This window comes from Grus americana, chromosome 4, assembly GCF_028858705.1.
Source record: "Grus americana isolate bGruAme1 chromosome 4, bGruAme1.mat, whole genome shotgun sequence".
Taxonomy (NCBI): domain Eukaryota; kingdom Metazoa; phylum Chordata; class Aves; order Gruiformes; family Gruidae; genus Grus; species Grus americana.
The window spans coordinates 82,669,733-82,691,817 of NC_072855.1; the positions used below are offsets into that span (position 1 = coordinate 82,669,733).

At 43.6% G+C, this 22,085-nt stretch overlaps 1 protein-coding gene across 3 annotated transcripts in view; it reads right to left on the reverse strand.

Annotated features, from left to right (window-relative positions):
* The window catches only part of ANTXR2 (ANTXR cell adhesion molecule 2), a 116,691-nt gene that overhangs the window by 81,472 nt on the left and 13,134 nt on the right, over positions 1-22,085 (reverse strand). For all 3 annotated transcript variants that reach the window (XM_054824454.1, XM_054824455.1, XM_054824453.1), the window contains exons 5-9: positions 21,300-21,407; positions 21,134-21,202; positions 20,210-20,290; positions 3,346-3,406; positions 2,254-2,349 (exon numbers count right to left, since the gene is read on the reverse strand). In XM_054824454.1, the coding sequence (XP_054680429.1) occupies positions 2,254-2,349; positions 3,346-3,406; positions 20,210-20,290; positions 21,134-21,202; positions 21,300-21,407 (415 nt within the window). The remainder of the gene's footprint in view (positions 1-2,253; positions 2,350-3,345; positions 3,407-20,209; positions 20,291-21,133; positions 21,203-21,299; positions 21,408-22,085) is intronic.

Sequence of the window (22,085 nt, forward strand, 5' to 3'; positions counted from 1 at the left end):
CGTAAGCCTATTTGGTGTATGCCGCTAGCATTGCTACTAAATAATGCCAACACTTTTAGCACGATAGTAGCGCCTGCCAGCAGGACAGAGGAGGCTTACATTTGTGATGCGTATGGAAAATGGCTAAAGGGCAGTACCTTAATGCGCTCTGTCAAAAGATCCTGAATGGTACAAATGCTACTATGAATGTAACCATATTGATGCAAGCCTCAAAATGCTCATGTGAAGAAGATATGTGCTATTGTTCTAATTTTCTAAGTGGACAGACTGGGGTGTAGAGAAGTGACTGCTCACGGTGAACAACAAGTCAGGAGCAAAGCAGGCGTTAGAACTGAGGAGTCCTGATGACTTGCAAACCAGCCAGGTACATGGCAATTTAAGTTCCCATTATCTTCAGGTCATGTAACTGATGTCTCAAGTATTTACCTTAAATAGCGAGAGATTAATTTTATTCACCCAGAACTAAACTAGTTTGTTTCCCCGCTTCTCCAAGTAAGAAAGCTACGTCACGATAATAAATATACAACTGCGGCGATAATTTTGCCACATTTCAGATTCTAGCTCTATGATCCTAATTTATGCAACAAGTTTGAATAAGTAAGCTACGGTTTAACATAGGAAACCAAGGTGACCATTTTAATGGAAACTGAAGGGAAATTTACCCAAGCAGAATTTATTTACACAGGTTGCCTTTATGCAGAACTACTGTTATTCTTGCAAATCATTTTAGATATTTCACAGGCGGGAGAGATTGGCAGCCCATTCAAGTATATATGATATCCAGAGTAAGGAAGAAAATGTACTAGAAACACATGTTCAGTTGGGTAGGAATTTAAGACAGGCTAATATAAAAATCAGACAGTAGGTAGGGAAAAAATTAGTTTGGCTTTTTCTACAGGTCCATTTTTGGTCATTTTCCAGTCTGACTTGCTTCTGAGGGATACTGCTTAGAGCAAGAAGTTGGATGTACTTATGCTAGCCATCCGCTTTAGTTTCTGGATATAAAAAACGGCGGAGGTTTCCATTAATGACATTTTTTTTCACCACCATCTACCTTGTGCCAGTTCAGGGAACAGAGCAGCGCAAGGAAACTAATGCAGATTGCAGCGTGACGTTTCATCTGCCCTGCTACAGTTAGTGCACTGAGCGAGAGAAGACCAAGTCCTGAATATGATGCTGAAAATTAAATTCTCCGTGAGCATACTTAATCAGATAGCGAGAAGAAAATGGTCTGCGCTACCTCTCAATTACTTCTAGAGCTTTTTTAACTTCTGCAGCGTTTCACTCAGAAAAATTTGCCCAGTGGTATTTGTAGTTTGACAAAGGAATATCTAAGTATTGTAACATCTGGCCAACGGTGAGTACTAATAATATATTTAAAAAAAAAAAAAAAAAAAAAACCTCGCTCATCTGCACCACTCTCCCCGCCCCCCCAAAAAACCCAACAAAACATAAAACCACCAAACAGATAAAGCTACAGGGAAAGTGCCTGTAAAAGATGCTATAGTGAGTCTGCCTGAAACAGAATTCCTTTCCACAGGTCAGGAAACTAGAGTCCAGCTAGGGATCTGGTTGCAGAGAGACCCGCTCCTGGAGCAGAGTGCTGCTTGGGACACGGAGCCGACGAACCGTGTCAAAATAAAGGGACAAAGTAGTACCACCTGTTCTGACTTGGCCTTATTCTATGCTGTTGCAGGAGCTCGTGGAAGAGGACTGATTACGTGTCACGGAAGGGCACCCAGGCCCTGCCGACCCCTGAAACAAGCAGCACAATGGCTACGCATCTGGTACGCCAGACAGAATGGGCAGAGCTGCTCCGAGATAACAAGGTAAGTGCACCTTGGAAAATAGTGCCTCTTGGAATCGTGATGAGAGCCTACGCCTTAGGCTGGGTGTTCTTACAAGAAGCGGCACTTGGTCGGTATGCTCTGTGGTCATGTTTTTTTCATTGGCAAACATCTGCTTTCTTGAACGTCGGGAGCCAGACAGTTATCACCGTGTTAATTCATCCAGCCAGCTGGGCTGCCGAACACCGGCCACAGGTTGCAGCTAATGGCAATTCATAGCAAATTCAAACCACTGAGCAAGCTGGGTGAAATAACTTGCATCCTCTTAGTAATCCTCAGAGCCTTCCTGTTTTCCTCCTCTCTGATATTTTTGTCTTTGAATTTGAATTAAATGAGGTAACGAGAAGCAAAGTGAATCACTTATTAGGAAATATAAAGGCAGATCATCTCAAACGTCAATACTTACGAATTGTAGTTCCGTTCACTTGATAGGTACAAGTAACGCTGTCGGTTTTCCCACCGAGGGTTAAGCCACTTCCTCTAAGAACGACTTGAAACTCCTCTGGAGAGAAAAGCAAAATCACCAATCTTTAGTGCGTTGCATTCAGTTAGATGAGAATTTCAGTATAGCCTGCAATAAATGAAGCACAACGTAGTAACGCTTCAAACTCGCGCAGGTCTCCTTTTTAACTGATTGTTGGTACAGCGTTCTTCAGTTAGGTCGCTATAGGAAAAATAAAGGATCTGTCCCCAAATCTTTATCGCCAAGGCAGCCCTATTAAAATGGAAGTCGCTTCGGACTATCGACAGGATCTGGGGCTCAGTTGCACAGCAAGACACAGTTTCTCAGTGAATATGCTCTGATAAATGAGAAATCTGGGTCTCATAACAAGACGAGTCCCCAAACCTGGATCGGGCCCGCTTAAAGTGCCAAATGAGAAAACATTTCTCCTTAGTACTATTTCTCTGCAAGTTGCGTAAGGGCCACGCTATTTGTGAACTGCGCAGAGGAGGAGTGAAAACGGTTTGTTTACCGAGGCCGCTGATTTCATTGAGACGATCCGCGGTTTTACAAAAATGTCAAAATAAGGAGATTTTGCAACTACCTTATTTTGATTGGTCTCACACTATGCGTGGATTGCGAAACCCAGAAAGAAGACAAGCCCTTGAAATTTTGTGCTAGTCTTGTACTTAACAAATATATTACCACTTGCTGCATAAAAATGCAGTCAAATGCTTTACTGCTTATACTCTGCAGATTTGGGGCAGAGTATGAGAAACGTTGTCATTAGTTTATGTGAACGTACGTTATCGGGATTTCCAGCGCTTAACTCCGTGAGCGCACGTAAAAGAGTATGCGAGCGTCACAGAATAAGTATCGTTGCTTTGAATATGAGGGCAAGTGCAGAGCACGACCGATCTGATCTTTCTTAAACTCCTTGAGGAATTTTTAGATGGAGATCTTTATTCTAGAGACCTGTGGGGTTTTTCCTGGGTGAAATAGGGAAATCACAGTCCTATAATAATTGAATATTATTTTAAAATTACAAAAACCTACCTCCCACGCAGACACTGGATGGCTCCAAATATAGAATCTCAGTGCACGATTGCTTCAAAACCTATTGCAAAGGAGGAAACTAGTCATACGTAGGTACCAGAGTGCTATTTCAATAAGAGACGCTATTTTAAAGCGAACGCTCATCCCTAGAAGGTACGCATGCACAGCTACAGGTTTGATTTGCGTAAGTCTGACTTTGCAGGACATTGCCTTGACCACGTAAAACTTCTGCACGCCTGCACGGTCAAGTGTCCTAGGAGTTCTTGAGACTTGGATTAGTTTGTTAAATCCGGGACAGTCTTCAAAAACGTAACGATGTCTGATTCTGGTGTTGAAATTTCTGTCCAGATCCCTAACCTAATTTTCCATGAACCCCGGTCCTAAAGTTTAAGCCAAAAATTAGTCAGAAGGAGCCTGATCCAAAACCTAATCCAGTCAAAAGCAGTCTTCCAACAATCTCGTGGGTCAAGCCAAGTGCACGTTATTCCAAGCGCTGGCATCCTGCCCTACGTAAAGCAGAGCAAGAAAGCGCGGTGTTCTTGACTGCGCTGCCTTCTGTCGGATGGTAGTTTTTCCACTGCTGTACCAGTCAGTCTGCATTGTTTCTCCAACCAGTCAGGGAATATTCTTCCAAAAGGCTGGGACAAAACCATGCTCCTACAGGTGACGTAGAAGTACAAGGGATGGAACGTAAGCGAAAGGAGGAATTAGACACCTTTGACCGATTTGTACTGATGGAGGTCTCGGACGCTACCCTTAGTTTCAGCCAAGTCACGTTTTACCATTTACAAATACATCAAGCGAACAAGTTATCCATGGTCACTTGAGCAGAGGCATAAATAGCACCCAGGTGTTGATTACTGCAGACCGCTTCATTTTCCGTTAGAAAAAGGCACATCTCGGAAGGAATGGGACAAGCTTGTCTGATTACAACTGTAGCTGGAATCTAACTGAGAGACCGTAACTCTTCTCCCACTGCTGGGATCTCGGTCCCGCAGCAGGGCCCCATCTCCTACTTGTTATTCTTGTCCAGGAAGGAGCTGTGATACCTATTACCAAAATGGTAATTCCCCCTCTCTAAGCAGTTAACAGGATTTCTGCTAACTCTTGTAGGGTTAGACGCACACAAACAATCCACCATTTAACTTCTTTCTACCTTTACATGTTAATGTACGGGGTTTAATTTTCCTCTCGCTCAGAAGACTTTCATGATGTCTTTATTTAGCTTTCGCTGTAAGAAGTGGTATATTTTTAGCAGACGTTCATATATAATACTATGTTAAATCAATTCAGGTCCTTATAATCACGTGCGTAGTAGAAAGTCCTGTTACTGTCCCCTCTCTCCCTCCGTTGGCCAAAACTGTGCCTGCTCCTCAGCTGGCCCGTCAGTAAATATAACTCCATCTTAACTCTTAAATCCTTTTTCTTTCCTTAAAATACATCTCTTGGTTTTTTACTCTGTCTGCTCTATTTGCTAGTTATTTGTGTTGCTACGTATCCAGGCCCCGTACAAACAATAACATATTTGTCATTGTTATGACAAAAAGCATGCCAAGCTCCAAGAAAAAAGAATAGCCTGCCTCATTTAACGCTTTGCGTATTACCTATCTCCCCACATACCGCTGTGCTCCAGCTAATCTTTTTAGTGCTTCAAAACCCATTTATAAACATTAAGTAGTATTTGAACAATAGAGCCCTTACAGGGGCATACATTTGCGTGAGACACAGCCATAGAGATCTTTGGAAAGAATGTAGCTTGAAGTTCAGTGCGAGTCAAGCAGTTTATATTAGCTGAGGATCTCATCTCACTTCCAAAAAAGGACTTAGCTTTTTGATTCCTGTTTCAGGGTACAGAGAGCAAGTGTTATGTAGTTGGTTGGGTTTGTTTTAGGTTTGGCGGGGGGGAAGAGAGGAGGAGAGAATATTTTATGCAAAATAAAATACAGGAAGAATAAAGCATTTTATTCCTTCACTGTAAACACATGTTTAGGTTTGTTGGGGTTTTTTTCCTCTGAGGAGACTGAGATGAATAGTCCAGTTTAAGTTAATGAGACTACAGACGTGCTTTCATATGAAGTTGGCAGTATCTAGCGGTCGGCAGTATCAAGGCCCACTAAATTGATTAATTTTTTTTAGAGCAGCACTACATAGACACTACGTAGCACTATCCTGTCCCCGTTTGCCTACTGTCCGAAGTAGGGCCACGTTATCCTTCAAAAAGCTTCTGGATAGTCCATGCTTCAAAAAAAAAAAAAAGATAATGGTATAGAAACCTGCCTTGTCCCTCGACATCCTTCCCTTCAACAACAATCGTCAAGTAAACTTAAGCAACCGAAATAATAGAAACCGTGTAAAGAATTGACTGCGATGAGGCGGAACCAACCTAAAAGCATATAGATAGCGCTCTGCTCAACTTTTTATGTACTGCGTTCTTGTGAACGCTCCTTCTAAGTAGCATTTGAAACAGTATGCGGAACCGAATTTTCCATCAATTAAGTAAAAATCAGAGCATTCTCGCAAAGGGTCAAATCCCATTAACTGTACCAAGCGCAATCCGCTTGAATGGTTTGGCTCACAAGGATACGGGAACTAGCATTTAGCTGTTTGCAATGGAAAACACGAAAATATTTTCCAAGACAGCAGTCGCCGCTTGTTCTTTCGTACGTGGGAGAGGAGAATGTATTTTTTGTATCTTAAAAGGATGTACAGAAAGTTGTGGCCTTTCTTTGCTCTCTTTTCTTGCTCTGCCTCACGCTCTTTTCTATCTGTTTTAATCTTTTTTTTCTCACTCTTTCCGTGCAAGCCGTTCCTTCCAAGCTAGCACAGTGCACTCCAGTAAAAAGCTCATCGCTTTTCTTTAGGAGGAATGATGTGAAGGCATCTTTACCCTTTTTGCTTTATGATCCCTGTTCATTATTTAATATGCCTTCATATCTCTAGATCAGGGCTTTTCCTTTTTCACCCTTTCTAGCACCCCTGCAGAATGCTCTTTCAACAGCAGCTGATAAGGGATTCTCCAAGGTGCACATTAATTGTCAAAGTTCCTCTTTTCAAGACGTTGGCGCTTTAGCGTACAGTTGAAAGGGGTAAGCGGTGGGCTCGCGCACGCGCAGCTGAAATCCGGCATCCTTGCCGCTGCTTCTGCAGCCCCAGAGGAGGCATCTGACTGGTCTTAACAGTAACAGCTTTTAATGGAGCTGTCTCGTATGTGTGTTAGGGAAGCACATTTAACAGTGGCGACATACAAACCAAAGTGTGCTTATAATTTCCCCTCCCTTCTCCCCTTCTCCTTTTAAAAATTTAAAACTAGCTTTAAACTATCTCGCTGTGGAAACCTGGGCTGCAGAGTCAGCCAGATCGAAATGAACTCTGCGAAAATCTGTACTATGCTCTCTCTTTCCCAGTTCAGGATAATGAAAGAGAACGATCTGGCATTGCAAATTCATTATTGAGAAAACTACTGGCCACGAGAAAAGTTGACATAATCGCTATATAAGGCCATCCTCGGCCAGGCTAGTTAAACACGCTGCTGACATAAAATATATTGAAATGAGACCGTAAATTGCCTTAGTTTAACATCATGCAGGGAGACATTCAGAGAGTTGATGTCATCCATTTCATTCCCAGAGCTCCACGCCAAATATAGGGCTCTCTTCTCCCGGGCTTCCAGAGGCTTTCCTTCTAGTCACCTCCCTGAATCCTAGCTGTCCCACAAACAAACGGTTCCCCACAAACCAAAGCGCAAAACAGAGTTGAAACCTGTCAGCCAGCGTCCCGTCGTCTCAACAGCTTCAGAAAAGGAGAACTGGGGAGAAACGGCAGAGTGGTTCCTCCATGTCGGAGACAGAACTGTGCTATGTGGAACTGGTTACAGCTGGAAACACAGAGGCTAATCAAAGTGGAGAGGATTGCATCAAAATCAGAGCTGTGAGCTTGCCATTTGAATGCTCGTTAGGAAACATGCGTGCCTGCTGGAGAAAGGCAGTAGAGTTCTGCTCTTAGAGGCAGTCGGTCTCCTGCGCTTAAAGAAAATGGGACGTGAAATTCAAGCCCCAAACACCCTCTCGTTCAACAACAAAACAACAAACTGCTGAGGAAATGCTCTTTTGTAGCTCCTCCGCGTACACGCTTTGATACATCGCTGCCACGTTGCAGCAGCAGTAGCTAGGCATCTAAGCTGAAAAAACCACGTTGTTACGCAGTTTTCTACGAACAGTTATGACAACAGCTACCCCAGCAACAAGCGGCGTGAACGCTCTGAGGGTCGGCCGAAGGCAGAGGAGCCTCTGCGGCTTTTAGTGAAATCACGTCTTACGGCTATTAAGTGAATGGATACTGTATAGTATCCGTAGCATTTCTCAGTAATGCAAGTTAATCATTTCAGAACACTTTTGATAGCGTAAGTTATCAGAATAAAGGCATCCGAGATATCCCTCGGGCACTCAAAAGCAAATTCACCTTTGATGTAAGCTCACCGACGTACGCCGCGGTTCTCTCTGGCCAGACAAGCTCTCGTTGTCTGAAAGGGTCGCTCATAAATCAGCTGCTGGACTGCCCGATTCTGTCTGTGCGCCAGCTATCGCATTCCTTGTCTGCATGTGTAACACCAAGCGTGTGAATGCTCTGTTCGGTACGGCGGGATGAGATCCTGCCTTACAGTTAAAGATGTCCCTTGCTGGATGAAGGCTTTGACGTCCCATACAGAAAACTAGTTTCGGCTTCCTTCCACAACAGTCCCGTAGCATCTGGGGTGCACGCAGCTCTCAGAAGCTCTGTCTTTTAGAGGAGTCTGTACGTACTCAGCTCTCACTGTCACATGCTTTCTGTCAGCTCATTAACAACAGCGAAGCATGCCGCAATCAGAACCGGAACCGTTTAGCTCCTGAACCGGCTAACTGGCGTTCAGATTTTCTCTTTTAAGTCCTACCTTATCCAGTTGTCACCTATCTCCATCTCTCAAGCTACTTCAGAGGCTTACAAGCCACCGAGGGTTTTGTGTTCAATGTAAGTTTCATCTTCCTCAGGCACAAACAAATACACGTGTAAATTTCTCTTAAAACAGCTGTAGAAAGTCCATCGCTCTATCGACTTTTCAGTTTGGGACCACTTTCAACCTAGCAAATTTTTTTCTGAACAACCCAATTGTTAATCGGTACTTAAAATCCATATCAATCCTTATCAGCGGCCGGGATTTCTGTGCCCTTCCTACTAGAAAGTTCCCAAAGGCTGGCATTAACTTCACAGCCCACTTGCTAAATAAGCGGTTTACCACTTTTGTCATTAGTAAAACATTTAATTCGATTAGAGATGTCTCCGGTTCTGACCTGTAGGTGTCTGAATTGAAAAACAGAATCGTGTTTTGTTAATGTAAGCTGCAGAAACAATACACCTACGCAAATAATGACATGAGCATAGAAAAGGCAGACGTCCCTGCAATACCTTGCAAAAAGGCAGCCAAATAACAAGATGACGTAAGGCTCACCAGCGCTTGCAGTCTTTGCGAACTCCACCTCGGTTTATAAATTTTGCTTTGTCATAGATCTTGCCCCTGCTTTAGGCGAACATTTCTTCCCATAGAAAATATGCCTTCTGCATCGTCCGGTAGCTCTTTAACTTGTCACAGACGGGGCCCAGCTCTGCTTTGACTCCCTTTTCACCCTTGCTGCTGCCTCTTAAAAGTTCTCGGAATTTGAACAGTGAAGTAGTACGGCTCCTGCAGCTTTTTAAGTATTTTGACTACCCTACGCTGAGAACATACTGCGGAACAGAGCTGTACCATGCGGTACAGCGTTACATGCAGGCTAAAACAACAACTTTCCCTTCCAACACTTCAATGAATTCCACGTTCCAAGAACTTGTGAGAACAATGCAGTATTAACGAGCCATGAGCAACCCAACTGTACGTCAACAATTAACAAAATACGCTAAGTGTCAATTTCTTTCACAGCACCGTTCGATTTTGCTTAGCCCCAGTATGCAGTTCAAAAGTTTTTGGCAGCAGTCAGCGCCATAAATCATAACTCGCATGGCATCTGTTCCTCCCCGGAACTGTACGCTGAGGTCAGGATTTGGGGCAGGTTGTCAGCACAGCTGGATTCTGTATTGAACCACCATAACGATTTTTAAGTCTACTGTTCTGAAACTAGAAAATGATACGTGGATGTTTAATGTGTTTGCTTCCCGGTAGTAAAAAGATTAGTATCGCCGTGAACTGCTGGAGGCAGAGAGCTCTTTGACACGTTTTGATCGGACTCGGCACCCTAATCATTTTTGACCGCTAAGCATTTCCAGAGTCGCTGGTGGCCTTTACTCCCTACGGTTCACCTTCAAACGTGCACCTCTTTGTTTACATCAGCGCTTATTGGAAGCCGATCCCAAATCAGGCTGGCTTGACTCTTTACGGGGGAAGGCAATATGGTTCTGTGAACAAAAGCGTATGTACTATAATAAAACAAATGCCTCTAACTTGCTATTTCCAGACCTAAGTTTTAAAGAGGAAAAAAAATGTTCACTTCTAAAAAATAATCTTATTTGCTATACTCGCGTATGGCAAGACACCTGCAAAACATGCTGACAGTGCAGTGCGGTCACTTCCACAGCCCGTGTGCAAAAATATATTTACGGCAGCATTAGCTCCTGCTCGTTGCACTCCGAGCTTGCGCCTGGAGCGCTGCCTATCGATTCGCCGCCAGCCCGTCACGCGTACGCTCGCTGCAAAATGCGCGCTGCGCAATTCAGATGGCAAAACAGCACCAAAAAAAAAAAAAAAACCCCAAACCCTTAAATGCTAGTCTAACAGCAAACTCAAGACAGTGGCTTTTTTATGGAGATTTCTACCCCCTTTTCTTTCCTCTCTCCCTTCCAAACGTGGAGGTTAGCATTTTCTCTAGGGATGCTATAAACGCAACACCTAGCGAGCGAAACAGAACCAACCGTGAGGAAAGCAGATCTAGGAACCACGGTAAACTGCAAACATAATTAAAACTGGAGAATCAACGTTCATAGCGTGACACGCAAGGAGAGCGCGTTTTTCCTCACGTACTGTGCCGAGCGCGTGCCTCGGTTAACCGTGAAACCCGCGTCATCGCAAAGAGCGGCATCTCCTTTAGTTCTGCCCTCGATCGAGATAGAGTGGTAAACACGCTCGAGTTAGCAACCTACAACCTCGTAATTCTAACTGCACATCACAGGTACTTAATTCGATAAAATGTACTGAAAGAAGGGGGGCAGGAAGGGAAGATGGCAGAAGCCACATCTAACTCACGGAACGGTGTCTGAGAGGGCCCTGGTAACATGAGAGCGTTTAAAACGACCTTTAGCGTCACTAGTCTCAGTTGGATATGTGCACATGGGCAAAGCCTCTTCTGATTGTCAGCTGTAATACTCGAGTTCTGTGGGCTGTTTCCTGATGAGGGATTGTCTCCACCTTTTGGCCCCTGCTAAGAGCCGGTCGGGGAATGCCACACACCTGTACAACTGGGGTTGGGGAGCAGCTATTTATTTAAGTGCTAGGCAGGAAGAAGGCTGTTTGAATGACGGGGTGTAGCAGCGTGCTTCAGTGGGCTTTAGAAACTCTGGGTTAGAGTTGCATGGAACTGCCTGAGCTTGTCGAACAATGCTCCTGAGATCATCTCCTCCCTGGTAAGTTAGTATTTTCCTCAGCTTCCTCCCGGCTTGGAGCTGTAAAGCTCCTCAGAAGAATGTGTAATGAAAGCAGTGATGTACTATTGTTTGGTTTAGCTATTTCGAGCTAGCTTGGTCGAGCGGCTTGTCTGACCTATCAAAACTGACTTCATACAGGTGCTGTGTCTAGTTACTAAAATGATTTTGCTTTATTTGTGCTGATTGGCTGAATTAGGATGGACCTTAACCTGCATTTCTGTGTTGTTTTATTTTTCTGTCGGTCATTTAGAAGTACTACTGGCAGCTTTGTTCCTTTTTTTTTCCCCTGTAACTTAAAAGGGTTTTTTCCTACTCTTGCTGAGGCAGTAAAAGGAAATGAAAGTAAAGCAGGAGGTGTTTAATTGGTGTAATGGACTCATGTGCTATTTTTCTTCTGGAGTGAGTCGACAGGTTAGGTTTTGCTCACACTGAGTTCTCTGACCCTTATAGCATGTAAAAGTGAATGTGTGTGTAATCACGGTGGTGAAAAACTTAGGCTGTATGTATGCTGGTATTGTTACAGGTTTCACTCATTCCCGAGTTGTTGCTTTTTTCACCTGAATAGGAGTTGCGCCCCCTTATGCTGTGGTAGGGTTAGGCTTTAAAGATAAAGACCTGGAGTAGGTTACAAGAGAAAATGACTATAAATCGAGCCCTTGATTTAGCTGACTATGTTTAAGTAACCTTAAATCATACTCAGGCTCCTTAAGTTAGAAGCACTTTCACAGCACACCTTAGGCTTTAGCCAGGCCAGCTTATGCATACAGCAACTACTGTTTAAACTCCCTGAACTCAATTGTTTGTTTCCAAAGTGAAACCTTCCATTGTTTCAGATATAATAACACGGACCTTGTGACACTAATCTGAACTTAGTGAAAAAAAGAGTATGTTAAAAAATAATTTAAAAAAAGGGGATCCATATGCAAAATGAAGTTCCGTACTATACCTATGGGTCAGTCTCCCATCAAGTGTCTTTATTATATTAAAGCAAGCCCTATCATTTCCCTTTTTTTTTTTTTTTTCCCTCCCCCGTGCTAATCTGTGCGGAAAGCAATGAGGGAACAGGACCACCTCACGCTAGACGGCAGACAATCGATTCAAGATAACTTGGGATGAAACGCATGCTTTCGTAAGAGATGCCATTTTGATACTTCTCTCCAACAAAGTCATGGCAAAGGAACTTAAAGCAGTTAATACCTAACGGGATCTACCTCCTATCTGCTGCCAAACATCTGTGCTCTTAACTACAATTCACTGCCAATTTCAGCCTACTTCCCGACTCTGTTGGGCAATGCCTTAGACAGCGAGCGAGGGTAAAGGGGGGCGGGGGGGAAGGTTGCTATCCTGTCCCCTATCTAAATGAAAAAAATCCATGAGACATATGGTCTTGCATAAAATAACCATCAGAGAGAAGCCTGGTGCAGTGTCAGGTTAGTGAGAATATTCTAATTATACAATGTCTAAGCAGTACCTCATTTGCAGTCACTGAGTGAACCAAACGTAGATGACAAAACTGTGGGTCATAAGAGGTGCGTGTTTTAACAGCATCAGAACCTTTACCCCCAAATTACTAAAAACAACCCTAAATCCCTTACTTACCAAGCAATGTAAATAAGAATCAAGACAAACTGTTACTTTCCATAACCGGGGAAAAAGTTGTTTGGGCTATATATTTATTTTTTAATTAGTAAGGAAAATCTAGCTCAAAGAAACTTACTGCTAAGGAAACACAAGATTTCATTTGGATTTGCGAGCGCTTCATTTTCAGGAAGTTTTACAGCATCCCTTATGTAACAGAACCGATAGCCGCGCAGGGATAGCTGACAAGTCAAATGCACATCACAAGGGACATGCGTGCGCACACAAACTGGAACCACGTCAGTTATGTTGCTGGCTTATCCAGCGCTCTGTTCTCCAGGAGAACATTGTATCGTTTGTAATATGTCAGAGAATGTCAAATTAAGGGCTGCACAGCAGTGAAGGGTAGAGCAGAAAGCATTCTATTCCAGGCCATTGATTCCTTTTAACAACTACATGCAGTAATTCCCAAAACTATCTACTCTGTCTCAATCACATGGAAAACATAGCGTAACGTTAGTTCTAAACCTTGCACCCAGTGCAGCTTGAATGTTAGACCATCCAAGAGGATTAAAGATGATGACTGATTTAATCAGAATAATTCTTTTAATGATAACTTGTTGCATTTCTCCTCCCCCCACCTCCTTAAATGTTTAATAGTTTGCTTCCTGGATTCCCAGCGCATAAACCGAGCATATTTTCTTCCTACAGGAAATGATCCAATTAAGTTGATGTATAATTGATAATGAACTGTTTAGGCTGATTTTGCTCTTGAAAAATCCTAACAGGCAGTCAGTCGGGTGACCCTCCTTCCCTCATCTGCCGCTGACGGCCCTCGTGGAAGGAAAAAGAGGGGAGCAGACTCGGCACACTCTAAGCAAAGTAGACTAGGGAGGAATTTCAGCTCTAATGAGCCGAGCTGGCTCAGGGCAGAAGCATCGACTACTTAAAGATAATGTAGTCCCTGATTACGACTCAGTAACCGAGTTGCTTGCGACTTGGCCGCTGAGACACAAGCGGTTTAGACAGAAGAGGCTCAGTAAACGTTCACATTAGAGACATTGCGCGTTGAAGTGAACGTCTAACCTCGGAGCGCTGTTGCGGTCGTTAAGTTTCCCGCTCTCCGTAAACGGGAACTCTGCCGACCCGTCTCGTCGCCTTACAGCAGGTAACGGTGGGTGATGCCAATTGACTCGTATGAGTCTAATAATTAACTGTCACCCCAGTGCAAAAGCCAAGTCAGACCAAGGCAGCGCTGCCCATAGCGCACTTAGCGCAGAAGGCGTCAGATTCACGGAGAGAGGCTGGAGCGCATTTTTGTAAAGTCATTGCGGTAAGCTTCACAAACCTAAAGGATAAAATTGTTCTTCAGGTGAAACGGCTCTCGCCTACTTCAACATAACTGTCTACCGCTGGCTAGATTTTGTTCTTTTCTCCCCTCTGGCTCCAAGTCGCTGTCCAACATGGGTCACTTAGCGCTCTCCCTGCTGACTTTTTTGTTAGACTGGAAGGCGTACAGGTCTGCTTTTCACCCGGTCTTGTCAACGGCCTGTGTGGCGCCTGTGTGGCGCCGGGGTACGACCGTAGTGACAATGACTGTCTCCGCGTTCAAGATGAGAAGCGACCGGTCAGGTGTCGAGAGCTGTAGAGCGTGCCGCCGCCGTGTACGTTTTATGCCGTGGTTCCCTTTGGGCCCCGCTGATCTGGCTGTCGCCAAGCCGGGTAACTTAAAGGTAGGAATGCGTTGTTACGCGCAGCGATCGATAGAGGAACCACCTAACTGACGTGGAAACCCCCCTGGATATTCACTAGATATCCTTCACGGTAGTTCAAATGAATCTGAGTGCTAGAGGGATCTTGCTGACTGCTCTTTACGACCAGAGCGGGCTTCCGTCGTCCATCATCAACAAGAGTTTTACTGGAAGGAATTTTTACAATTAGGCAGTAATATTTTTATAGCGCTACCTGCTTATACTGCTTTAGCTAGAGTCTGCCACTGGGTATGTTATGAATACAGTTTTTTTAAAGGACCCCGGATGCATTTAATGCTTTGTTCAGTTTTACTGTTCCTAGGTACGCTCATTTGATGGTTCTAAGTAACTCCGCTTCAGCCTTGGAGCTTATATCCTACGAACACCACTGAGGTCTCCTCTCCCTCAGGTTACCCTTTTACCACGAGGTGGATACTTGAGTACGTAGCGAGAAATCTCATGGTAAGGTACCGCGTAGCAAGTGGTGCTGCTCATTTCAGCGCAGGCATTTTCACAAAAAAGCTGTGCCTGAGAAAAGAACTACTGATGTATTCCTCTGTTCTTCCTCGGATCGTTCCTTGCTGTTGTAGTGTCCCTTTCCCCTCACAGTTACGCCGTTAGCTAACTGTCTCCCGGTTTCCTGCAGTGAGATCTGCAGAGCTGAACACAGTAGTCGAGGTACAGCTGCAGGGGGGCTGTCCGCAGGCAGTTAGTAGCTTGCTCTGCTGGGTCCTGTCTCGCTGTACCTACGCTGACGTTCGAGACTTAAGGAGTCTCTTAGTTTGTTGCGAGTTTATCTACGAATTGGAAAGTTTTCTTGAATAAACTTAGAACTTTATGCTGAGGGTTAGGGTTTTTCCTTTGGAGGCAATTTAGCTTCAATGTAAAATGTTCTAGGTGATGCGACTGCTCAGCTTACACATCTCGATTACATTTTTTTGTCCAGTATGTTTAAGGGTGGTTTTCCCAAGTAAAATGAACAATTCAAAACTGAGCACCCGAAAACTGAGCAAGCAAAAAGAGAGCTTAGCGATCCTTCTATTTCTAATCCTTCTGAGGTAGATTTCTTAAGAAATCTTGTAACAAAGATAAAACAATTCTAGACTGAACTCTTTTTTTTTTTTTTTTTAGCTGATGACTACCTCTTAAGTTCTGCGTGTATCGGTTCCTGTACTCTTATCTGATAAGTTTTTGTGGGGTTTCTTAAGTACCAAATATATTTTAACTTCCTGTGTTAAGTGCTGCCAACTCACTTTAGTATAAAAGTGTGTTTAAGTCTACTTAGAACTGTCGCACGCTCCAATAATGTTACTCAAGGGAGTTACGTTAATGCAACTTTTAAAGGCACAAGCCTTGTCCAATTCTGCCTGCAGACACAACCAGACAACTTTCACTCACAAATCAGTAGGATTTGCGTTAGCTTAAGCGAAAGGGGAAGCAGGGATCTCTCTCTGGTTTTGTTTTTCAAAATGTGGCACGTAAAAGCGATTCGGATTTGCTGAGCTGTGCAAACCACGTGCGCAGAAACGTGCCGTGAGAGCGGGCAAAACGTGAAAAAAAATTCCGGAAAAAATGGAAATAAAACATCGTACTGATTTACAGTGGACCGTTATGGGAACATTACAGAAATGTCAGCCTTTAGGAAAGATATTGTCTTGTCTAAAGACTGCGTGTCTATGAATCAAGTGGTACCAGCACCTCGGCTCCTAGCTCCTTAATTTAATTGCTTCACATGATTCCTCCATTCACCGTTTCACAAGTGATCAAACAGTTAACAGCAGTGTTTAGAACTGCAGCATTTCCTGCTTTGATGAATACAAACATCTTCTGCTCCCCACCCCCCTTGACAGGGAGTCTAATGCTGTTTTTTTGCATTACAAAGGAGACTTGACCTGATGCCTGAGACATTATCCAACCCTCTCAGGGCTGTCAGACCCACGGTCTGTAGTCACCTTGCAGAAACGGATCCCTTAGGGAAACTGGTGAGTCTGAGCTATCTAATAAGCACAAAGTCTCCACGGTTTCTTCCGATGAAAGCACTGGTTCAGGACTGTATCTGGTTAGATGCAAGTGAGGCGCTCGAGTTAGCTTGCTGACAGACTGCTTGCTTATAGTTCAGCACCCTCGTCACAAGCCGTGTGCAGCCTCACTAATGCTCCCCCGAGGCCAGGTAGGAAGGTGCTATTTTGGTGATGACACACTCAGATGTAACAATTTAAACGATAAGTGCTCAAATGGTTCTTTTTCAAATGGGTAAAAAAAAAAAAAACAAAACCCATATATATAGCAATGGAAGGGAAAGAAGACTGTGTTTTGGTTTCTTGTACAGTACTAAACTGTGCCACGGTGATAAAAATTGTGCTCTCCTAAACCCTTACGGTTCACACTGCTATAGCTTGCTCATGAGGCCGTGCTCTGTGTAATTATCAGCCAAACTACATCAGTAAACTCTTCCTGATAGCATAATAACTTGCCTTGAGCATTTTTGTTTTAAGCTCTGGACTTTTGCTGAGATTTATTTACCCTGACAATGCTGTTGAGTTACTGCTCCGTAAAGTTAGCTATTAGCAATGCCAGAAGAGCTGGAAACTTCACAAAGCAGTTGCCTCTTCGCAGAAGTCTGTACGGAGTTCTGAATTGTTAGTTGATATTATTGAACAGAAACGCAACACAGCGTGGCGGTGCTTAAATCCTCCTTCACTTCACTGGGATTTGATCTGAACTAAGGAGGAGGTCAAAACTCAACGCAAGCTTTTCAACATCTGAGCTAGGTTTTCTCTAAATGCTAATCTCAACTGTGTTGAATGCTAATCCCTGGCCGCTATTAAACATATTTTGAGTATCTGTCCAAAGAAAATAAATTGGAATGATTGCTTAGACTTCAAACCATTGCAGAAGCAGTTACCAACAGATACTCTTTGACACAGCTCATCACTCTTTTTGCCATCAACAAATGAAGATGAACTGCTCAGCCCTCCTGGACCTTGCTACCAGTATAACAATGTAGCAGCCAAAAAATTTCACAGATGAGTCCGGTAGAGGCTTCGATCAGCTCCTCCGATCATTCCTACTGAACGGTTTTGTGTTGCGGTTTTGCTTGAGGGCTTTAATTGCTGGGTCGCTGCCGTTTCTGTATACGGTATTTTTTTCTAAACGAGTAGTGTTCAACAATGGCCAGCTGGAGGGTTTCACAACCGTACCTTTGACACTGCACTTTGAGCAATACTTCTGCATGTTTGTGACATGGGTATTTATGTGACTTTGATCTGTTTTGAAATTAGATTTCCCTTTTATGACAGAGTGTCTCTTTGGGCCTATATTTTCCAGCTAACTTGCAAACTGAAATGGATTTCTAATTGTGAATAAAAAGGAGAACTGTGACTATTTCATGTTCAATTAGATATGCTTATCAATTTTATAATGCAATGAGAATGGATTGTCACAATCGGTCAAAACTCCTTCAAAGGAAACTGAGTTATAACTACAGTATACTAAAAAAAATCACATTAATATAGCGACCACACGTGCATTTAAAAAAAAAAAAAAAAAAAAAAAAGAAAAAGCTTATCTATGGATACTTCCATGCACGCTCTGTGGTAAAACAGGGGTGCTGGCAGGGTGTCATCCTCCCACTGCTTCCAACAAATACGTTTAATGTGCTTACTAGAGAAGACGAGAGTTTCAAAGGCCTTGACAGCTAAATGAAACTCGAGTTAGACTGACTGCTTTTCAGAAAGCTGTAAACAATATTCAAGCCTCTAAAAGCTCTCAGGAGATATCAGATCACTAGCACTAACTGGTTTTGTTTGATCCTTTATCCCAACAGATGAGACTGATACAGGTAAGACTGAAGTCAGCTGATAAGTTTCCTATCAGAAAGGCCTTCTCATGCTCCTTTCTTTATCAGCCAAAACATTTTGCCACTGCCTGGACAGCCAAAACATAAGAGGTTTTTTTTTTTTTACGGACAGAAACATGCAGTAAGCCAAGTGTTGAAATGTCTATTCCAGCTACAGCCTGTTAAATAAAACCCGAAGCAATTCAGGAGTTCAGTCACAGTTCAGAGGGGCAGACAATGCAGTGAAGCCGTAGAACAGCGTACCCGAAGTTTGCTTTTCCTGTACAGTCCCCGTCAGTGCTAAGTTGTTATCTTAAAACGAGGTGCTGCCATTAGCACGTCTGTTCTTGCTCTACAGCTACGATATGCACAAATCTGGGATTTTTACGCCTGAGTTTTTCACAAGTGCCAGAAGAAGCTGAATTGAGGCTTGTGCAAGCACCATCTGCCAAATCTTATCAGAAAAGATTCCCTCCCTCTGTCCGCAAAGAAGCGAAGGTGCTTGAAAGCCCTTGGGGAGGTATAAAAGAGGCAGACGGGCACGGCTACTAGCCAGAGACTGCCCAAAAAGTACCTTGGCTCAGAATGGAGGGTAACGGGACAACCTGCGGGTTTTGCTAATCTTCTGTGTGTTTGAATGACAGATTCCTCAAGCTGAGCTCTTCAGACATCTAAAGCGATCGTACTCCTGCTGCTTCCTCGGAGAGCAAGAAGAGCGGACAAACCTGACTCCTTGGAAAGGTCGAATCTGCAGGTCAGTGACCCTTGTCGGAGGGGAAACTCTGAACGCAAATGTCTTCAGTCCTTTATCTAGTTCTGTCTTGGCATACACATTTTGAAATGCGCTATCCTTGGAAACTTAATGTAATCAACTGGGGCTAAACATTCAGCTGTTATAAATAAATCTATCACTGGCGGTTTCGATGTTGCATCATTTTGCACTAGCAGAATGACTGATTCTTGTAAGTCTTTAACATGGCATAGAATGAGATTTTTAAAAAGCAGTGCTACGTGGGGCGTACTGTCTTTTGAGGAAAATAAATGTCGCAGCATTAAAAGGCTGACTGTATCTCTTTAGAATGTGCAGGGAAGATTCTGAAATTACGTTTATTTAAAACAAGAAGCAGCAAACTCGGTTGTTTCGTTATGACATGAACTTCCACAAAAACTGCTCTATTCAAAGGAAGTGATAAATTCACGACTGCATAATATCCTGTATGTGAGTAGTATCCTTTCTTTGTATTTTTTTTTTTTAAAGAAAAGGAAATGAATTCAAGTGGGATATCTCATAAGAAGGATTTCATTATTGGTTTTGACTTTTGACAGTAAGCTTTTTTCCCATTGCGCTGCCTACACGCAGCAGCGCTGTTAGGCTTGCATAAAACACGCAGCCTTTAGTTTAAAATGAGGCAAATAAATTAGGTCCCCGCAACTAAAGGCGTCCTCTTGACACACGGCTAAAAATACTGTCAACCCACTGATGGCAACTAATATGTTCCTCTTGGTTTGATCCCTTCTTGCAAATCAGTCATCGGTTGAATGGCCTTGTCTCACTGACGGGAGTTTCTCGTGGCATGCTGTATAAAAGTAACTGAAAGCCTTATCGCTTACTGGAGAAACAAGCTGTTGAAGTCCAGGCTAAAGTATGCGTTCAGAAGGGTTCTCTGTATCCAAACATTTGGGCGATTCCTAAATTGCGCTCGATCCTAATAATTTGAACCTGCTGTTCTCGACTCTCCTGGAGTAACGGTCTCGATTTGTTTCAGACTAAACCTACAGCAGTCATTCCTCAAAGCATCCCCCTCAAATTCAGTGCGCTAGCGTGGAGTCCTCAAACTCCACGCAAGGTCTGAGTGTGAATAATTGCAGGAGAGGCAGGCAATGTTATTTAACAGAACTGCATCTCTAAGATAAGGAGAGAACTTAATATATTGCAATTACTTATTTAGGAACCAATTCTGCCTGGAAAAGTAAATGGGACTGGAGAGTACGCTGTAATTTCGAGGACGTGTTAAGCCTATTGCTTGATACTCACGGAATTGATAATCCCCTTGAGTGCTTGGAATCCTCCAGTGACGGGGAAGACCTGCTCTTTCGTGTCAGCGATTTTTTCCAGCTTTGGAGAGAAAACGCATGCGAACACGTGAATCGTTTGGTAAACTAAATTTATCACGCTGCTTTCTGCCTTGAAAATATAAACGGATGTCTAAAAACAGTTCCCATCAACTCTGCAAAGAGAAGGGAAATTGGAGGTCCCTCACGGCTAACTATGACTTTACTAACTGGGAGGACTTAGTGCAACCTGCTGTAGCTAACAAAATGGTATAGTGGCTAGCCATCGTGACAAACCACCGCGCTAAAGAAACCTTTTAAGGCCTGTACGTTGGCAGTGATTTCGTAACTCTTTCCAGGATTACCTTCCCCGTTTGCTCTGCCTTCCATTAAAAAGCCTTTCGACGCGCCTTCTATAGTAAAGAGTCTTTTGTAGCCTTCTCCATTTAAGTCACTTAGACCGCACAAGAGTAGCTACAGCCTTCGTTAGGACATAGAGCGACTCTGGAAGAGCTTTCGGTCAACGCAAGACATGGATCCTTCTTTGGGTTTTCTTATCCCAAGGCTGTTAAGCACGCTGCTTGAAGCTTGTCTATAGCTATTCTGGTCGCGCAACCCGTAGCCTAAATCTGGCTGCCATCTTATCGAAAGGGGTGTAGCCTGCATCCTGTCCTGCTGGCAGCTACCGGTTAGCAAGGGTATTTCCGACGGGTCTTCTCGGCAATGAGAGCGATGCCCGCGCATTCTATTTATGTCTATGTACATATCTGAGTGTCTGCCTCCTGAGCCAGAGAAGACTTTATGCTGCCTAATGTAAGTAAAGTTAATTTCTATATTACTTAACATTAACTGTATAAAACCCCGTGACAAGGTGCTGCCTGGTACTCTAAAATAGTAACGTTCTTACCTGTTCTTGTACAAAATCGAGGACACCGACACAGTAAACTCTAGCTCCCAGTTCTCTGGACTTCTTTGCCTGCCCCAGAATAGAACACAGGAGTAAGCGTGTTTTCGTTCAACAGGCAGCACCCAAACTCTTCAGAATATAGCACGCGTTTTCACCTAGCGCTCACCTCTTTCTCTGCATACAAGGGAATCTGACCATCTAGCTTCCCATCCGTCAGTGCAATGATGATACTAGAAAACCTCGAGGCTCCTTGCTTCGCAATTTGCACGTTGGCCTGAAAACAAAAAATATTTATCCGGCTTAAAATTACACCTGAACTTTTAACCGAGATGCATCTTTGAAGTGAACATAGCATCTGAAATAACGCTTGGCCTCATTTTCAAACCCATCTCTCCTGACAATCCTCTGCCTCCCTGTAACTGGCCACTAAGAAGAAAATCCTTCATCAGTCTTTTCCAGTGACCGGTGAGCCCATCTCCAAAGTGCTGGGGTCACTAACTGATCGACCCTTGGAAACACTTGATTCTTTCAGGACAGATACTCTGTGAGTCGTGAAGCTCGCTTCTCTTCGGATGCACCGTACGGTTTCCTTTGCTATCCCCAGATTTCTAATGCCGGTCAGTAGGTTCCGAGGAGGAAAATAACAGGTTAAAACTAAGTATTTTTTTTTGAACGGCAACAGTGTTCTGTTTGCCTAGCTCTTCGGCCCGCAGACTGCAATTACAGATTTGGTTCCCTAGGCATACATGAAGAAAGCGAGTTTCTATCTGTAACGGTGAAAGCTTAGATCCTCCCGTCGTCCCTCACCTTCGGAGTCCGAGTCTTTTGGCAAAGTATACTTTAGCTGTAAATCTCAAGAAAATATAAGCTGTTGGGAACTCGAGAATTACGATAGTCCCAAATTAAGACCATTTGTCCTGAAAACGCTGGTCTGTGCGGTAAACGCTCCGTA